General features: G+C 41.1%; 2 protein-coding genes across 2 annotated transcripts in view; one reads left to right on the top strand and one right to left on the bottom strand.

Annotated features, from left to right (window-relative positions):
* Positions 1–18,394, top strand: part of LOC145407899 (sorting nexin-25-like) — a 60,702-nt gene that overhangs the window by 11,478 nt on the left and 30,830 nt on the right. The window contains exons 5-7 of the mRNA XM_080278759.1: positions 1,600–1,775; positions 2,843–3,029; positions 6,245–6,307. Coding sequence (XP_080134885.1) covers positions 1,600–1,775; positions 2,843–3,029; positions 6,245–6,307 — 426 coding nt within the window. The remainder of the gene's footprint in view (positions 1–1,599; positions 1,776–2,842; positions 3,030–6,244; positions 6,308–18,394) is intronic.
* mRpS26 (mitochondrial ribosomal protein S26) overlaps positions 2,622–18,394 on the bottom strand; it is a 79,397-nt gene continuing 63,624 nt past the window's right edge. Inside the window, exon 7 of the transcript XR_013898815.1 lies at positions 2,622–2,679. The gene's annotated coding sequence lies outside the window, so the exon portion shown is untranslated. The remainder of the gene's footprint in view (positions 2,680–18,394) is intronic.

Below are 18,394 nucleotides of genomic sequence, written 5' to 3'. Positions count from 1 at the left end.
ATTTCAAGTAGTTTGGAAGCCACATTCCAAAAAAAAAAACACTGTGAAAGCAATGTAAATTACGAGCACATACGACCTTTCCTCCTGTGCTGGTTCCCTGATGGTATTCAGAGGCAGAGCTGTCATTTATTATTTATAACACACTCACGCTTTATATTCCTAGTACTTTATTACACTTATTTATATATACAGTATTTATCTATAAGTTTCTTTCAGTACTAGTAGTTTATTTTCACTCCAGGCATTCACTTTCTCGTCCTGTTTACTAGCGTAGAGAGCGAATCTGTCACTTTCACTTTCATAACTCCCAGTATTCATACATGCTAGAGTGAAACTTTCACTTTCATTACTCCTAGTACAGTATATATACTCATATTCTTACATTACAACTCATTTACATTTCTATTTACATTCTCTATTTTATTTACATTATTTACCTTTCTATTTTATTTACACTATGTTATGCACTGTCACTTGCAGTAACTTATAAAACTATTTTCCACTGTTCACTTATATTTACATTCATTGCTTTCACGTGCTGTTTACACATTATTTATATTTCCACTTGCACTGTTTTAGAGTCACCAGAAAGATCGTAGTCACTGTCCATCATTTTCATTGATAAATTAGCCAGTTCACGTTCCACAGCAGTAACTTAGCCCTTCACCCCTTTCCACACGAGGTTTAGTAGGGGTAGAGGTCACAGGGCCCTTTGCATGGGGCTAAAAAGCGGCGGAATTGGACAGGCGCGAATCCGACATGGTTTCACCTCAAAAGACGACAGTAAACTGAATGCTGTGGCCTAGGGGCAGTGAAGGGCTGCCAGTGTCAGCGTGGTGACAGCTGCTAATATATACGCTATGAAATGATTGGCAGGAAATCTAGACAATACAAAATAAATTAGGTAGTTCCAGGTGCATATAAATATCACTTAGGCTTCTCCCTTCTTTATATTTATTTTTATTATGAGAACAGGTCATACGGCATATTTCAAGGGGAAATAAACAGGGAAAATTAGTGAACGAGTGCACATGAGGTGTTGCCAGGTGATAATTAGTCCATTCCAGATGTATGGCAGTATCAGTTACCTTTTCTTTTTCTTTTATATATTATTTTGTATAAGAATAGAGCAAAGGGCACATTTCAATGGATAAAATGAGTGGAAAAATCCTTCCAGCATTTGTGTAGCGTAGCGCAGCTGGTCAGGCAGGAGGAGAGGGTAATGGAGGGGAGGTAAGGAAGGGGGGAGTCAAGGACAGGAGAAAAATGGCTAAATTGTCAACAGTGGATGGGAGTACAGGTGACATTAGCAGAACTGATTATAGCTGGACACTGGTAGTACTGACAGATGATACAAGCCACCACTTGAAAGCCTGGGCGAATTAAAAATAACGGAATCACAAAAGTGACACCCCGCGGTATGATCCCTTGCTCCCGAGCGTCACGAAAATGACGCCCCGCGGTTAAGGGGTTAAAGAATAAACAGCACATCTACTCTGTTTACATGATTAGGAACTGATCAAGTCTAAAGCTACTAGCCACTGGACTTGTACTGATACTGTTCCAGACATTAACTCACCATAACTGTATTGGTTGCAGAGAAGCACGAGGTGAACGTGGTGTGTTCCATGTAGTACCTCAACTTAGTTCCCCAGAGAGAGAAAGGAACTTCCTGCGCTTGGTGGCTGAACTCTTCATTGTGCGGTGCCTCCCTCCTGAGTATTCTCACTGCACACCACTACGCACACTTCTCAAGGAACTTCTGGCATGCAAAGGTTAGGCAGTGTTGGCAGGTCAAAAATGTACAATCGAGTCGTCTAATCCACGGCAATACGGTTCTGGACCACTGCTGTGCCTTAAATTCCATGATTTGTAATAAACACAACTTACGGGAAAAATTACTTATGGTTCTGGCCTCTCGGCCAAGTTACCACATATCACCCTACCTACACCCAACTAGTCACCAGCGAACACTAGCACACAAATAATTATTCAGTGTTTGTACTGTATTACAGGGAATAAAGAATATTAAACATTAAATAAACAATATTAAAGGGTCTTACCTGATTCCAACTGACGACAGTGCTTAAGTGGAAGGGGTGGGGGGTGGGGGTTCTGAGGTTAAAGGCACACTAGGGCCTTTCAGCATGAGATGAGTGTGGTGGTGCCTCATGCCGCCACTGCCTCAGTCCTCCATCTTCTTTGATTCGTTGACACCATAATCAGCTGCTATTGTTGCCCCTTTTTCCCATTATTGATGCAATGAATAACATCCATTTTCTAGTCACATTTAAGTGGTGGCTTTTTTTTTCTGTCCCTTTTGTGATGAAGTCTTAGGCCGGTTGTGGTCTGGTATCATATCATGCTGGAAGGGCAAGTAAGGGAACCAAAAAAAGGCAAAGTAGTCATCAGAAACCGCATTCATGGCCACTCTTGCAGCGGGTGGTGCAGGAATAAAGATTGGAGGGAAATAGTGCGTACACTTGCTGCCTGGGAAGGGTTATGATTGGCTTCTCATTGTTTGTCACGCTTGCCTGTGAATGGCTGATGGTCACTGTTTGCAGCACAGACACGTACCATGGAAATCTCAACGGAAGTGCATCACTTTGGTACCGAAAGTCCTCACTTTAAGCATATAACCGTGGCTTCTGCTACTTCCGGCTCTGAGCAGGAACCATGCTGTGGATTAGAAAACCGTGGCTAACAAACACTCGTTTTATGTGACCCGACTGTAGTTGAATGGAACAGACATTCATGCAGGTACTGTATATGAAAACATAAACTTCTATTTTCTTTAAACTGTTTTTAAATATATACTATATTACACCATCGCTGCTGCTAGTGCTGGAGCCTCTGATTGACCGAGTGTGTGACCCTGACTGGATCAACATGCGGCTGGTGTCATACCTGCGACAGCAGCAGGCAGCTGAAGAGCTGCACCGGCGGACGTACATGTATGCTGCAACATATGAGGACTTCATTACACTCATACATGATTCCACTGACGTTCATGATCTTCAGCATCTGAGGTAGGTTGTCATGAGATCTTGTATAGTAATTTTGTCTCATAAATAGACACTTACATCTTAACTTGCAGCTTTTAATTATCACTTCTTTGATACTACACTTCAGCCCACAGCACTCACAGTTCACCCTGCACTCCTTGTAGCACCTGTCCTACAATGCATTAATGTTGCAAATCACCAGACACCCCTGCTGTGGTCATAGTTAACAACATCTACTACTTTTTGTATGTCATTTGCAACCACAAACTCCCTTACCTGACCCTAGTTACTTGCTATACTTCATCCTTTACCTGTTGTCTCTTGTCTATCCCTGCATCTTCTCCCACAACACTCCTACACATCAGACACACTGTATGCTGTACTTTAGAATATAATTGGCCAAACCAACCCAGGCTTGATTAGAACAACTTTGCTTAAGGCAAGTTTTGCCTTTTAATGTACCATATGTTTTGCTTGAGTACATTAATTGGAGTCATTTCTGCAGGAAGTAAAATTTAGATTTTTTTTTTTTTTTTTTTTTTTTTTTTTTTTTTTGTGTGGGGGGGGGGGGGTAGGGGGGGATAGTTATCACGTAAAGTTATATTGACAAGCTACAGAGAGAAGCATTTGCATGGAGCCTGTGACATGGCCCCAGCCCCAATTGTTGAGACTGTGCTGTGCCAGTATCATTGACTTAAGAGAGCAGTCACATTGCATTTACTACATGCATTTTGAAGCGCCCCATATTCTCTTGCATTTACTGTTTAGTGATGTTTTTCTTATTTACATTTTTTCCTCTGAGTTTTAAGACAGAGTAGTAGCAGTAGTTAATAATGAACTGAACCTCTTTTTTCATCATTTATTTTTAACCTTTGGGGTAGCGATGTTTCCTATCAAAAATATAGTTGTCTGATGGTAGCCAGAATTAGCTAAAGGAAATTAGTCTTTAACCTTTAGGGGACGAGTTACTTCCCTCAAAATGTGTTCCACATAATCTCGAGGGCCATTGATGCCTGTTGAGTCAATCTTATTAATGATATTCAAGTGTTACAAAGTGCTAATTATTTTAAACTTTGTCACTAAGAAATCACTTATTAATTACTTATGAAGGTGTCACTATTATTCACTGTCATTGTGCTTTATTTGCTTTGTTTATGGTTATTGCTAAAGACTTCTGTGCTGTGGCAAGCGTAGCAGTAATGTTGATGTAATCCTTTAGTTTACAAGTGAGTTAACTTTGTATTCTACCTCATCTTGAGGGCCATAGATCTATGCATAAAACTGTATCATCTCAGGCTAGTATCTGTTAGAAGATTCACAGTTGTATCCTGTCTGAATTATATTCTTAGAATTGTTTTTTCTACTATTTTATTCATGAGAGATGAGTCATTTTATTTTTTATAATATTGCTGTATAACAAGTTGTACATTTTGGCCATCCCAGAGTAAATGCAGGATCAAGAAATTCGTTGGTCAGTTCAGATGGTTCATCAGACTTGATGTTTACATAATGCATTACAAAAGAAACAAACTACAGTACTGTACTTAGAATATACTGTAACTTCTTTTCATACATAAGTGTGACCAAAAGTAACCTATAAATGCTGCTTGCTAATCCAACAGAATTTATTTACCGTATCTCTTTGCTTCTTATTAAGAATGGAATGTATGACATAGTTACAGCTTACATCTATCTCTAGGTACAGTAGACTAGCATTATTTAGCATCTAGAATAGAATTCCTGTAGCCGTAATCTTGTATACCGGTATTATATAGCACTAAAATAACCTCAGACCTTCTCAGGCTGTTTGGAGTCTCTCAAAAATTACATAATGCTTTTTCCGACCAAAATTTATACCCCACACTCTGTGTAATACTATAACATCAAGCCAACCTCCCCAAAATATTACAGAGTGCAATGCTGAACCCCCCCCCCCCTTTCGAGGCATTAACCATGACCTGAGTAGTACACAGAGATGGGCAAGACCCTGAAATTCACATCATAGTTCAAATGTTCATCAGTTTTTTGTTGGTTTCCATGAGCCAAATATGGCAAAAATGATAGATATGGTAGTCAGATTTATTGTGCTAGACATGGGTGCCATTAGCAACAGGCTCATCTTGTATTGTGCAAGGGAGTAGTGTAGTATCATTATGACTATTATCTTCATTAATACAGAACATATTATGTGTAATGTTCTTACAAGTTGTGGGCTGTAGTTATTGGTAAGCAGATGTATTCCATACCAAGTAAAAATATTACATCTGTATTATTTAGGCTTTATATTGTACTGTTACATAACACTTCTTCTGACAAAGCTCACCTCCCAGTATCACTTCAGAATGTCTGGTTTGGTGCCTCCCCCTCTGTATTACGTAATTTTTTAACAGGTCTTTTGGATGTTACTGCATATGTGATCCTAGTCATTTATTCTCAGCTTCAACATTGATTCACTTTGAACCAATGCAGTTAAGAAAGCATTAGTGACTGAAGCCAAAGGATCTTGAGCTCATGACATTTGGTCACATTACTGAAGTATCCCTATGTCATTAAAATCTTCTCCTCCAAACATGATGCTCACTCACCTGTTGTTGAGGGTACAGTACCTTATTATGCAGCTATCATATAGGCTTTTGAGTCGCTCATACCATGGAACTTTTGAAATGCACCTTGATGCTAATTTTTTGGCGATATAATTTAGAATGGCTGCTACTGTAAATATTCTGACAATCAGCCTGTTGTATCAGTTTCCTGCTGAAACCTACATGTCGCTAAAATGGAGACAGTAACACATATTTGGACGTCGTAGTCTGTGTAATCTCTAGCACCATATCATCTGTCATTTATGCTCCAGGCAGTAGCAGATTAGTTAGAGTTTTGTGGTGATGTATGTTTTGTTTGCTGTATTAAATTCAGTATGGTATACAGTATTTGTTACCTTCTTTCAGTTCCATTATGTTTCTGAAATACTTAATCCTCTTAACTTCCCTTATGTGTGTGAAGTGTTCCCTTAACTAGCACCAGTAAAGTAGATGGGACTTGAATCATGGTGCCGTATCTTATGGAACTCTAATATACAAGTAGATCCAATTTACCTAGGACTCACAAGATTTTAATTTTTGTTTTTCCTAGTTAACATTTTTGTGTTCCACGTGATACTCATATGATGTTTTTGCCTTGGTAGCACACTGTCATACTTTTCTTGGTGAACTGCTCAATCTTTTGTTTTTATTTATCAGCTTTGACAACTTCTTAGAGTTGGTTTTAGCCTCTGAAAGCACAGAAGAATTGCTCAGAATAAGGTGAGAGCACGGTTTCTTGCCTTGTTGTGCTGCTTTGCTTGTTGCCTGCCATTTTGCCTCTTATGCTATCAGTTTATGTTTGTTTACATCTCTCTTGATTAACATTACCATTTGTAATGTGTAAATTAATTCATTATTTTAATTTTTGTTACCGGTATGAATTATTGCAAGCATAGGCATCAGTATTTCAATTTATGAGAACATTTGATATATTACTGAAAAATTTTAAAGGGATTATTACTGTGTTCAATGTTCATTATTTGTAATTTTATTGTTGGGCTGGGATTAATAATCATTTCTAAAATATATTGTAGATTCTCACTATAAAGGACAAATTGGGGGAAAACCAGGTCCATTAAAGCTGACAGTCCATTATATCCAAGGGTCCCCCCTCCCCCCCCTCAAGGTGGGATTTCAAGCACCTTTTTGAAAATTAAATAGTACAGTAGCATATTTTAATACTAAAAAAATTTGAACCATAGTGGCAGGTGGTGGCAACCATCATCCACTCACTTGATGTAGTGCTGCCTACTTCTTCCTTATCCTTTATCATTCTTTTTCGGTGCCTTCCCCCCTCTCTTCCTATTTCTCCCATCTTTCCTATCACTTCTTATTGCTTTTCTTTCCTTCACAGGTGGCTTTACATTGAGTGACAAGACAAATGGTTTCCTGTAAGCCAAGAAACCATTTACAACTCTGGGTGGTAACCATATAACCAAACCACATGTGCTCCCTACATGTCAACAAGTGGGTTGGTGGACGGTTAGTGCCCCTCCCTATAAAACAAATAAAGTCAAATGGCCACCCCTTACGGGATTATGGCGTCTGGCAATAGATAGATATATAGACCTATTTTACACTAACCTATCCCATGATTTTGCTCCATTGCAGCTTATTTCACATCTATGTTGTAACACCTCATCGTAACTGGAATAGTATTATTATAGTCTGTTATCACAATACAGCAGTCATGATGGAGAGAGGGCAATTTCAGGCCAGGTAGGAGTAAAAAGGGTAGGAAAGACATGTGCAGGGTATTGTGACTCATTTAACGGATATTGTTTGCTATAGCTGACAAAATTCAATGGTCTTCATGGCATCTGTTAAATCCAGTACCCACTATGTCGGGGTGTGTTATAGTGAGGGTCTGCTGTATATTTTTGTGATGCAGTACATATTACTTTAAAAGGAGCATTAATATTCCAGCCTTATGAGTGATTCATGGAGGTACAGTAATCCCCCTATTATCCGACGTAATAGAGCCATGGAAGTGAAAAAGTTACTACATGACAGTATTGTGATACCAACTCTAACATATGGAAGCGAAGCTTGGACCTTGTTGGAAGGACGAAAGTCAAGAGTGAGAGCAGTGGAAATTAGTTATTTGAGAGGAGCATGTGGAGTCACATAGAGAGACAAACTGACAAATGAGGATATAAAGGAGCACTGTGGTGTGGATGTGGATGCGATCGGAAGCGTTAGGAGAAACACATTGGGGTGGTTTGGCCATGTGGAGAGGATGGAGAGTGAGAGATTGATGAGGAGCGTGTATGTGAGTGAGGTGGAGGGGGGGAGAGGGAGGGGGTGGCCAAGGATGAGATGGAGGGATGGAGTGGAGAGATATATGAGAGAGGGGGGTGTGAGCTGGGAGCAGGAGTGAAATGGCTGGGGACAGGGCAACATGGAGGCGAGTTGTTCGTGGCCACCCCTTATGGGATTAAGGCGTCTGGCAATAGATGGATAAATAGAATAGAGCCAAAGTCATGTCAGGGGTAATGGCAATGTCCGGATAATGAACAATATCCCCCTACTATACCCAGACCCTACCTGTACCCAACCTCCAACCTATACCTAACCTATATGTACCGTACCTCTGCTTACTTTGGCAGTTTTTACAGTCATTCAGGGATATTTAGACATCAAAGCACACATAGGGATATTCAGAGTAATGCTAAACACCAAGAAAACCATACAAAAAAAAATATTGAAAACCAAAACACACTACCAATACACTGCTGTATGTACAGTACCCCTCCTGATTTTGGCACTATTTTCAGGTCAGTCTGCCATATGTAGACATCAAAACACACATAGGAATATCCAGAGCAATGCTGAACGCCAAGAAAACCATGAAAAAACACTTTGAAAACCAAAAAACACCCCACCTAGTGGAAGAAAGATTGGGAAGGTATGAGTTAGAGCAGATGGAAGGGGTGGAAGACGTATGTAAGATATTCACGGAAGAGATAGGTGCAGCATGTGAGGTGGTTTGTGGAGTGAGGAGGAGATGCAGGGGTGTGCAAGGGACAGCATGGTGGAATGATGAGGTGAAACGAGCTGTGGAACAAAAGAAGAAGGCATATAGTGAATGGCTAGCGAGTAGAGGTAGAGGAGAAGATGAGGGAGAGAAGAGAGAGGTATATGTGAGCAGGAGAAGGGAGGTGAAGAGATTGGTGAAGGAGAGTAAGAAGAAAGTGGATGAAGAATTTGGAAGGAATCTGAGTGTGAAATGGAGGGAGAGTAAGAAATTGTTTTGGATGGAGGTAAAAAAAAGTAAGGCAGTGTAAAAGGGGAAATAGTAGGGGAGTGAAAGATAGGAACAATAGATTGTTGGTGGAGAAGAGAGAGAAATTGAGGAGATGGAAGGAGCACTTTGAGGATTTGTTGAATGTAGAGAGTGAGAGCAATGCGAGTATAAGTGGTTGGGGAATGGCTAGGAGAAGAAGAGATGAGAGGAGGGAGGAAGAGATCAGTAGGGCGGAAATAGTGGAAGCAATGACGAAGATCAAGATGGGAAAGGCTCCAGGAATTGACGGAGTGTGTGGTGGAATGCAGAGGTATGGGGATGAGATTGTAGTGGAATGGATATGGAAGTTGTGTAGATTGGCTTGGGAAGAGGGAAGGGTTCTGGAGGACTGGAAATCAGGTATAATTGTTCCTTTATACAGTAGAAGTCCTATTTTTCGGCATCTATGGGACCAGGCTAGTGCCGAAAAATCAAAATTGCCGAATTATCAAAAACCCTACCCACTCAATACCTTATATGTTTTGGTGAACACTATCATCACCACTCATATCATTACAGATGTGCTTGGAGAGAGTACTGTATACTGTTTGATACTGTACAATACTGTAATGAATACAGTACTATACATGAATATGAAAAATAAAGAAATTAGTGAACATACTGTATATAAATGTAATGGTACAGTAGGCCTACAAGTTCACATGCACTTACCTAAACTTATAGTAGGTTCCTTAATTACATATGTACAATAGAAGGGGTTGATTGGACTCTGCTACTGCTGGAAGAAGTCCCCAGCAGTAGAGGGTCCTCATGGAGAATTTCAAGACTGACGAAAAAAATCGGAAAATCTGCCGAACGATCAGAGATTTTCGTAAGTGGGACTATTTCTCAAAACTGCCGAAATGTCAGATTTGCCAGGGAATTGGATGCCGAAGAATTGGACTTTTACTGTACAAAGGAAAAGGGAAAAGAGAAGTATGTGGTAACCATAGGGGTATTTGCCTTCTTAGTGTGACTGGAAAAATATATGGTAGAATACTCATGGATAGGGTTAGGCATATAACAGAGGAGCTAGTTGGAGAAGAACAAGGGGGATTTAGGAAGGGAAAAGGGTGTGTAGATCAGATATTTGTTCTAAGATGTTTAGTGGAGAAGGATCTAGAGAAGGGAAAGAAAGTGTATGCTGCCTTCATGGACTTGGAGAAAGCTTATGACAGAATAGATAGGCAAGGTATGTGGAAGGTATTGAGAATATATGGAGTGGAGGGGAAATTGTTGAGTGCTGTGAAGAGTATGTACGAAGGAGCTAGGGCTACAGTGCGAGTGGATGGTGAGCTGAGTGAGTTCTTTTATCTCAGTGTGGGACTGAAACAGGGTTGTGTGATGTCTCCATGGCTGTTTAATATATACATGGATGGGGTTGTAAAGGAGGTGCAAGGTAGGACAGTGGATGTGGGGGTGGCTCTAATGAATGAGGGTGAGATTTGGAATATTCCGGTGTTGCTGTTTGCTAATGATACAGTATTGTTGAGTGAAGATGAATGGGAGTGAAAAAGTTACTACATGACAGTATTGTGATACCAACTCTAACGTACGGAAGTGAAGCTTGGACGTTGTTGGAAGGACACAAGTCAAGAGTGAGAGCCGTGGAAATGAGTTATTTAAGAGGAGCCTGTGGAGTCACATGGAGAGACAGGCTGACGAATGAGGATATAAAGGAGCGTTGTGGTGTTGATGTGGATGTGATAGGAAGCGTTATGAGGAACACACTGAGGTGGTTTGGCCATGTGGAGAGGATGGAGGGTGAAAGACTGACGAAGAGAGTGTATGTGAGTGAGGTGGAGGGGGAAAGAGGAAGGGGGAGGCCGAGGATGAGATGGAGAGATGGGGTGGAGAAGTATATGAGAGAGGGGGGTGTGAGTTGGGAGGAGGGGAGTGAAATGGCGGGGGACAGGGCGACTTGGAGGCGATTTGTTTGTGGCCACCCCAAACGGGATTGAGGCGTCTGGCAATAGATAGATAGATAGTGTAGGAGGAGGAATCTGAAAGTTAATGTAAACAAGAGTAAAGTTATGGTGTTTGAGAGGAATGAAATCACAGAATGTACAATGAGGTTGGATGGTGAAGATATGGAGAATGTAAGTGCATTCAAGTACTTTGGTAGTGTGATGAGTAAGGATGGAACGTTGGGGGATGAAGTGCGTGAAAGGGTACAGCAGGGAAGGAAGGTTGTTGGTTCACTGAAAGCAGTGATGAGAAATTGGGAGGTGAGTATGGAAGTTAAGAAGTCACTGCATGATAGTATTGTGATCCCTACCCTGACGTATGGAAGCAAGGCATGGACCTTGCAAGAGGGGAACAAGTTAAGAGTGAGAGCAGTGGAAATGAGTTACTTGAGAGGAGCATGTGAAGTGACATGGAGGGACAGGTTGACGAATGAAGAAGTGAAGGAACGTTGTAGGGTGGATGTGGATGAGGTTGAGAAGATAAAGAGAAATACACTGAGGTGGTTTAGACATGTGGAGAGAATGGAGAATGAAAGACTGACTAAGAAGGTTTATGTAGGTGAGGTGGAAGGAGGGAGAGGGAGGGGAAGACCGAGGATGAGGTGGAGGGATGGAGTTGAGAGGTATATGAGGGAGGGGGGAGTGAGTTGGGGGGAGGATAGTCAAATGGTGGGTGACAGAGTGACATGGAGGCGTTTTGTCTGCGGCCACCCTTTGCAGGATTAGGGCACCTGGCAATGGATAGATAGATGGACCCCTCCTACACACTACTCCCTCCTAATTTTGGCACTGTTTTCAGGTCAGTCTGCCATATTTAGACATCAAAACACACATAGAATTATCCATGTTAATGCTAAACACCAAGGAAACAATGCATAAACAACATACATCCACAAAAAACCTCAGGACAGTTGGAAAATCAGTTATTTGACACCAGTGATAACTGCTCCTGGGCCACAAAAAAATTCCACGGCCAGATATGCACTGGAAATTGGTTAAATTGGTATAAATGGTATACCATCATTTTCACTGGTTTATATAATATAATAATAAGCTAATAAAAACAGAAAACTGATGAGTAAAAGTACAGAAATGCGCTGAAAATAAATACAGGTATACAGGCTGGTCCCAAACTTACAAGCTAATTGGAAGCAAGGATTTTGCTTGTTAGCCAAGTTCTTGTTAAACGAAGTGAAAAACTTATGAGAAAAATAGGGTTAGGGAGCAAGGCCTCCAAGCAACGTCCCCAAACTACCAAAACTGACTTTCTGATCATTTAAAGCTGGAATAAGGGGTTAATACAAGAGGAGAATACACCTGAAATATAAAAACAGCATGAATATAAGCAGAATAACAAATTATAGGTAAAATAGGGATGGGGTGAACAACCAGCCAAGTAACCTCCACTGACCGCCAACACCTTTGACAGACAGTTTTAAGCAGGAATAAAGGGTTGATACACACAAAATAGATGACAGCTGCGGCGCGACCCTCGTATCGATTCTCGTAAGTTGGGATTTGGGGGGATTTTACCTGCTCATTTAACAGGCGGTGGTGCAAATTTCAAAACCTTGTATTTGCGAATTCTCGTTAAGCGGTTGCTCATTAACCAGGACTTACCTGTACCTCGATATACGATACCCCTAGATGCAATACCACAGATTAGCGATGGGGGTAGAAATACCACCATACCCTGCCTAACAATGGCCAAACCCCGATTTAACGATGGGTTTTTATTTTTCTTTACCAATTTTAATGATATTTTAGACTAAAATTTTGTGTATAGGTTGATTTATGCACGGTTTTTAGACTTAGGTTAGGGTAATATGTTTTAGTCATAGGTGAGGTGAACATTGTCATTTTGGGGTACAGTTTACTAAGTTTGATTTCTTCCAGACTTATATTTGACGATTTTCAGATTTTATTTGTTGGTTTTAGTGAGTTCTTTATAGGTGTTAGGCTTAGGGTAACTTCTTTTACAGCTGTTTGGCCATTTAGATTGCCTTTAAACTTGTTTTTGGGCTCATTTGGGTGGGTTTAGGACTTGGTTGGGGGGAAACCCAAGGCTCAAAAATGCATCCCTATAGTTTACAAGTTAAATCTACCCCAAGATACAATACTCTGCCTGACGATGGGTTTTTACTTAACCAATTGCATCACTAATCCAGGGTATACCTGTAGTGTTCAGGAGTAAAACTTACCTTCATATAACTTCCCACCATCCTAGTGCAAAATTTTGCCTTCCAAGAATTAAGCACATGTCTAGATGCAGACTTTCATGAGCTTTCTCATGGTCACTTTGGAATTTTGATACGATCAATAGTATTCAAATAAATCACAAAAAAATTTAAATACTCATGACTCGGTGCCATCAGCACGAAGAAGGGGAGGGACTGAGGGAGTGAGGGGGGGGGAGCCGGGAGGGTATGGAGGAGGGACGGGAGGGGGATGGAGAAGTGAGGCCGTGGGCAGGATTTCACCCTTCTGTCACAAGGTGGACAGACGTTTTTACCATACATTTACTTGTGGCTTGTGGTCTGTTAGACACGTGATGGCCATTCGGAAACAAAACTCCCGGTGACTGGCTGACTTTGGACTTTCGGTAGAGAGGTAGACGGCCACTGTCACCGAACATGTACTCGGGTCTTGTGGTCTGTGTTCGATGCATGGTGTCAATTGAGAAAGACTTAGCCTGGTGGCTGCGCGACTTTGGACGTCCGGTAGGGATGCTTACGGACATTTTAACACCAGTTGTGGGTTACAGTGGTATTACTTTGGTGCTGGAGGTTCATTGGGAGTTATCGGACCAGCATGCAACTTTGACCATTCAGTACAGGGGCGGACAGACATTTTAGCTCGAGTTGTGGGTTACAGCCTATTTTCCATTCAGGGCTCGAGCCCAGCGGCCACGATACCGAATGTTTGAACATGTCAGCAGGCTGGCCAAAGTTCTTGGGGACTTTGACATCTGAATAATAGCAAGTAAATTCAGATAATGGTTTAATAGAGTCAAGGTCCAGTATCCTGATAATGAACAGGTCCAGGTACTGCACGTCAGGATAAATGAGGGATTACTGTATATTGATTTCGGTTTTTATACTATGGTCATATTCTGTATGGCATTGATTAGATGCTGTAGCTATATGTAGTCTAATTGATTACATACCCCTTCACTATGATGATATCTTTTATCATACACTTTACTATTTTTGCTACCTTGGGATGATTTTATTCATTTTTAGGAAGACTTTTCAAAATGAAGGGGTGTGATACTTTAACCACTTTGTTGCAAGATGTCTTCCCAAAGTTGAATAAAGGCATCTGATAGTAACTAGAACAAATTAAAAATATGTCATCATATTGAAGGTCACAGCACTGTGCAACAGGTTTGTACAGAGTTGCATGACTTAGTGGAAGCAGTGAGATCCATGTTTTACATATATAATAAATTCGTATTTGCTGTGTAGTGGCATAGAAAACTTTTTTTTTATTATTATTATTAAAGCATGTTTCTATTTAGAAATCTTGCATGCAGAATAGCTGTAGTATGGTAGATGGTGTTGAAGAATGAAAATACAGTACAGTGGCTGAATCGGTACAGAGGCGGCCTGCAGTCCTGATGGACCCAGGTTCGAATCCTGACTGGGGCAGGGGACAGTTTAAGGATTTGAATGTCATAGAAAGCAGACTTTCCTGATCTACCAGATGGCCCACCGACATGTCTTAAAAATACCCCTGCTAATATCAGTACACCAGTCCTGTATGAGACAGCCCTAGCATGTATTCAGTATGGACGGTGGATGTTAGTGCCGAAGTGGTGACATGTGGAGGTGTAGGAGGACTACTGGGACTTGGGATAGGCTACTGCCCCTGAGATATAGGTCCTGAAGCCTTTGCCCAGAGTCAAACACATTAAAAAAGAAAAAAAAAAATTATGTGAAAGAAAGAGGATTTGAAACTGGATTAATAATTTAATGAAATACTGTATACCTTTATTATTAGTGTCTTTTTTGTTTGAAGCTGTGATGCAGTTTATGATGGTCTTACAGTATAATGATGAAAACTGACTTACCAGAGAATGTAAGCTATTTACAGTAGACTTTGCATGGCATAATAATATAAAGAGGTTATATAGGCCACCTTGGATTGCAAAATTATGAAATAGTACTGTGCTGTGTTTGGTATTTGCCCAGTTCAGATGTGGCAGCTGTCATAATTATTTGAATACTGTAGTGAACAGAGAGATTATAGTCCATTTCAGGTGGTAGTCTTCAAAATCTGATTCATTATGCAAATGTATGGGAAATAATGAAAACAGACCTAAAAATTGCATAGCTAATATAGTAATTTTTCTGGCTTGTAGTTGGAACAGTTATATATAACTATACTGTACTTTTTTTTTTTTTTTAGCATATTGGTTTTATTTGTGAAATATGTATGATGAAGTAGTGTACTTTATTTTAGTTATAAAACTTTTGTTTCCTCAGTGTTGCATCTAGTATACATTTTCTTAACCCATGAGAGACGGGTGTCCGCATAAGCAATCCAAGAATACTAGTGACGAAGAGATGGGTGTCTGCATTTGCAGTCCCGCCATTTTTCAAAGTAGCGCGTGCATTGAGGCAGCTTCCCATGCTCAGTGGAGTAGTAGGATGACAATAACAAACCCTCCCCAACACCCCCCACCATAGTAATATTATATATTTATATATACTGTACATATATTGGAAACATACTATTCTCTCTAAGTGCCTTTGTCTATTAAATACATTGCAGTAACAGTGATGCGACAGTGACGTGATTTGTGATATTATCATCATTATTGTTATAATCTGGAGTGTCCAGTTTATTGGAAAATAGTGTTATAAAATGGTTTTGAAAATATATTTCACTGCAAATATTGCAGTGCCAATATAGTGAAATATAACAACACTGCACTAGCCTAACTCACAGTAATTTCCTTCTGAACTCATGCCGTGAGTTGGAAAACGTGAGTTAAAAAAAAACACACCTTATGGGGGAAAATGTATTTGAGTCTGTCATGGTGTTGGGTAGCCTATAGGATTGCCGGAACCCCTCTTAACACCACTTAACACTAACATCCTGCCTCAGAAGTATGTATTGCATGTCTTATAATGATAATAAACAGTATTAAAAGACATTACATATCCTAGTATTATAATAAACAATATTGAAAAGCAGTGCCAAGACGCGCTTGGAGGGTGTCCCTGTAGCTGTCCTGGCGGGGTGCCCCGAGGCCACTACCACAGCCACTGGTAAGCTGGTGGGCTAGGGGTCCCAGATCCATTGCCTGGACCTGGGACTGTGCAGGGAGTGGGACCTGTGCTGTGTCTGTCCCCCTTTATTAATACTGAAGATGACAAAACAAAATAAGTTTCAAAGCAAGCCTGAGGACAGTAAATCACCCATGGGGATGAGGGTGGGTTCATGGAATGTGGGAAGTTTGAGGGGAAGAGCAGGGGAAGTCGTTGAGGCATTCAGTAGGAGGTGGGTGGATGTGGTGTGTTTGCAGGAAGTCCGGTACAGGGGTGGATCAGCCAGAAAGATTGTTGGGAAGGACTGTTGCTATAAGTTGTTTTGGCAGGGGGGGACAGACGGATATGGAGGTGTTGGTGTGATGGTTGCGGAGAAATGGGTGGAATATGTTATGAATGTTTTGAGGGTAAGCGATAGGATATTGGTAGTGAAAATCTGTTGGGAAGAAAGATAGCTGCGATTATATCGGCATATGCTCTCAGGCAGGATTGGATGAATCAGAGAAAGATAGATTTTGGGATGATTTAATACGTGTAGTTGGTGGTATGCGGGATGATGAGATAGTGATTTTGGAAGGGGACTTAAATGGTCATGTAGGTGAAGCAGCACAAGGTTATGAAGGAGTGCATGGGGGATGTGCGTATGGTCTAAGGAATGCAGAAGGGGAAAGGATACCCGAGTTTGGGGAGGCAACGGATATGATTGTGTGCAACACATATTTTAGGAAAAGGGACAGTAGGTTAATTACGTATGAGTCTGGGGGAAATAGCAGTCAGAGAGATTATTTTCTGGTTAGGAGGGCCGATAGGAGGTTAGTGAGGGATGTTAAAGTTATAGGAAGTGAGGAGTGTGTGCAGCAGCACAAACTGTTGATTTGTGATATGGTGCTTAAAGAACAAGTGATGAAAAAGAGGACTTATGTACCTAGGAGGAAAATATGGAAGCTGAAAAACCAAATAGTAAGGGATGCCTTCTAATAGTGAGTTGAGGAGAGTGGTGGCTGAACAGGGAGCTGTAGACAGAGGCGTTAATGAACAGTACAGAGCCCTCAAGAACAATTTCTTGAGAGTTACTGATGTAACATGCGGCTGGACAAGAGGACCACCAAGACATAAAGTAACTTGGTGGTGGGATGAGGGTGTAGAAGCTGCAATTAAGGAGAAAAGAAGGCTTTTCCGGGAATGGAAGAAGGGTGGTAGCAAAGAGGAATATTTGGCTGCCAAGCGTAGGGCTAGAAGAGAGGTATACAGGGCAAAGTCTGAGTCACAGAGACAATTACTTGATAACCTAAATCATGGGGAAAGGAAAAATATATTTAGGGTGGCAGGTCAGGTGAAGAGGGATAATCGGGATATCATAGGTGAGCAGTGTGTGAAGAATGATGAAGGAAGGGTAGTGGTGAACAGTGAGGATATTAAAGATGCATGGAGAGAGCATTATAACCGGTTGTTGAATGAGGAGTTTGACTGGGACAGGGAAGGTTTGGAGCCAGCAGATCCAGTGTCTGGCCCTTGGCCTTTGATTGATACCGCTACTGTGAGTGAGGCAATAGGCAGGATGAGGGTGGGGAAGGCAGCATGTGTGTCTGGAGTTGACTGCCGAAATGTTGAAGGCCTCAGGCGATATAGGGGTGAGTTTAGTCACTGACCTGATAAATAGGATTATTTATGAGTGTGTTGTCCCAGATGATTGGCTGAAGAGTGTAATTGTAAATGTGTATAAAGGGAAGGGTGATGCCCTGGAAAGAGGAAATTATAGAGGTATAAATCTTTTAGATCAGATAATGAAGTTAATGGAGAGAGTTTTAGAAGGTATGATTAGAGAAAAGAGTGAATATTGATGAGATGCAGTTCGGGTTCATGCCAGGTAGGGGGACCACTGATGCCCTATTCATTGTTCGACAGCTTCAGGAAAAATATATTGGTAGGAGAAGGGATCTTTATTTTATTTTGTTTTTGTTGATTTGGAAAAGGCCTTTGACAGAGTCCCTAGAGAGGTGGTGAAGTGGGCAATGAGAAAGCTTGGCTTGGAGGAGTGGCTGGTTAGGGTGGTTATGGCCATGTATGTGGGTGCTCACACCCAGGTGAGAGTGAATGGAGATTTGAGTGATGAGTTTTCCGTGAATGTTGGTGTGCATCAGGGGTCAGTCTTGAGTCCTATGTTGTTTATCATGGTACTTGAAGCCCTTTCACTTGACTTTAGAAATGGACTCCCGTGGGAGTTGTTGTATGCTGATGATTTGGTGTTGATTGCAGAGAATGAAAGGGAGGCGGAGGA

The sequence above is a fragment of the Coenobita brevimanus genome, chromosome 74, assembly GCF_032717465.1.
Source record: "Coenobita brevimanus isolate Jiangsu-jjx chromosome 74, ASM3271746v2, whole genome shotgun sequence".
NCBI lineage: Eukaryota > Metazoa > Arthropoda > Malacostraca > Decapoda > Coenobitidae > Coenobita > Coenobita brevimanus.
This window is presented reverse-complemented; position numbering and strand designations above follow the sequence as displayed.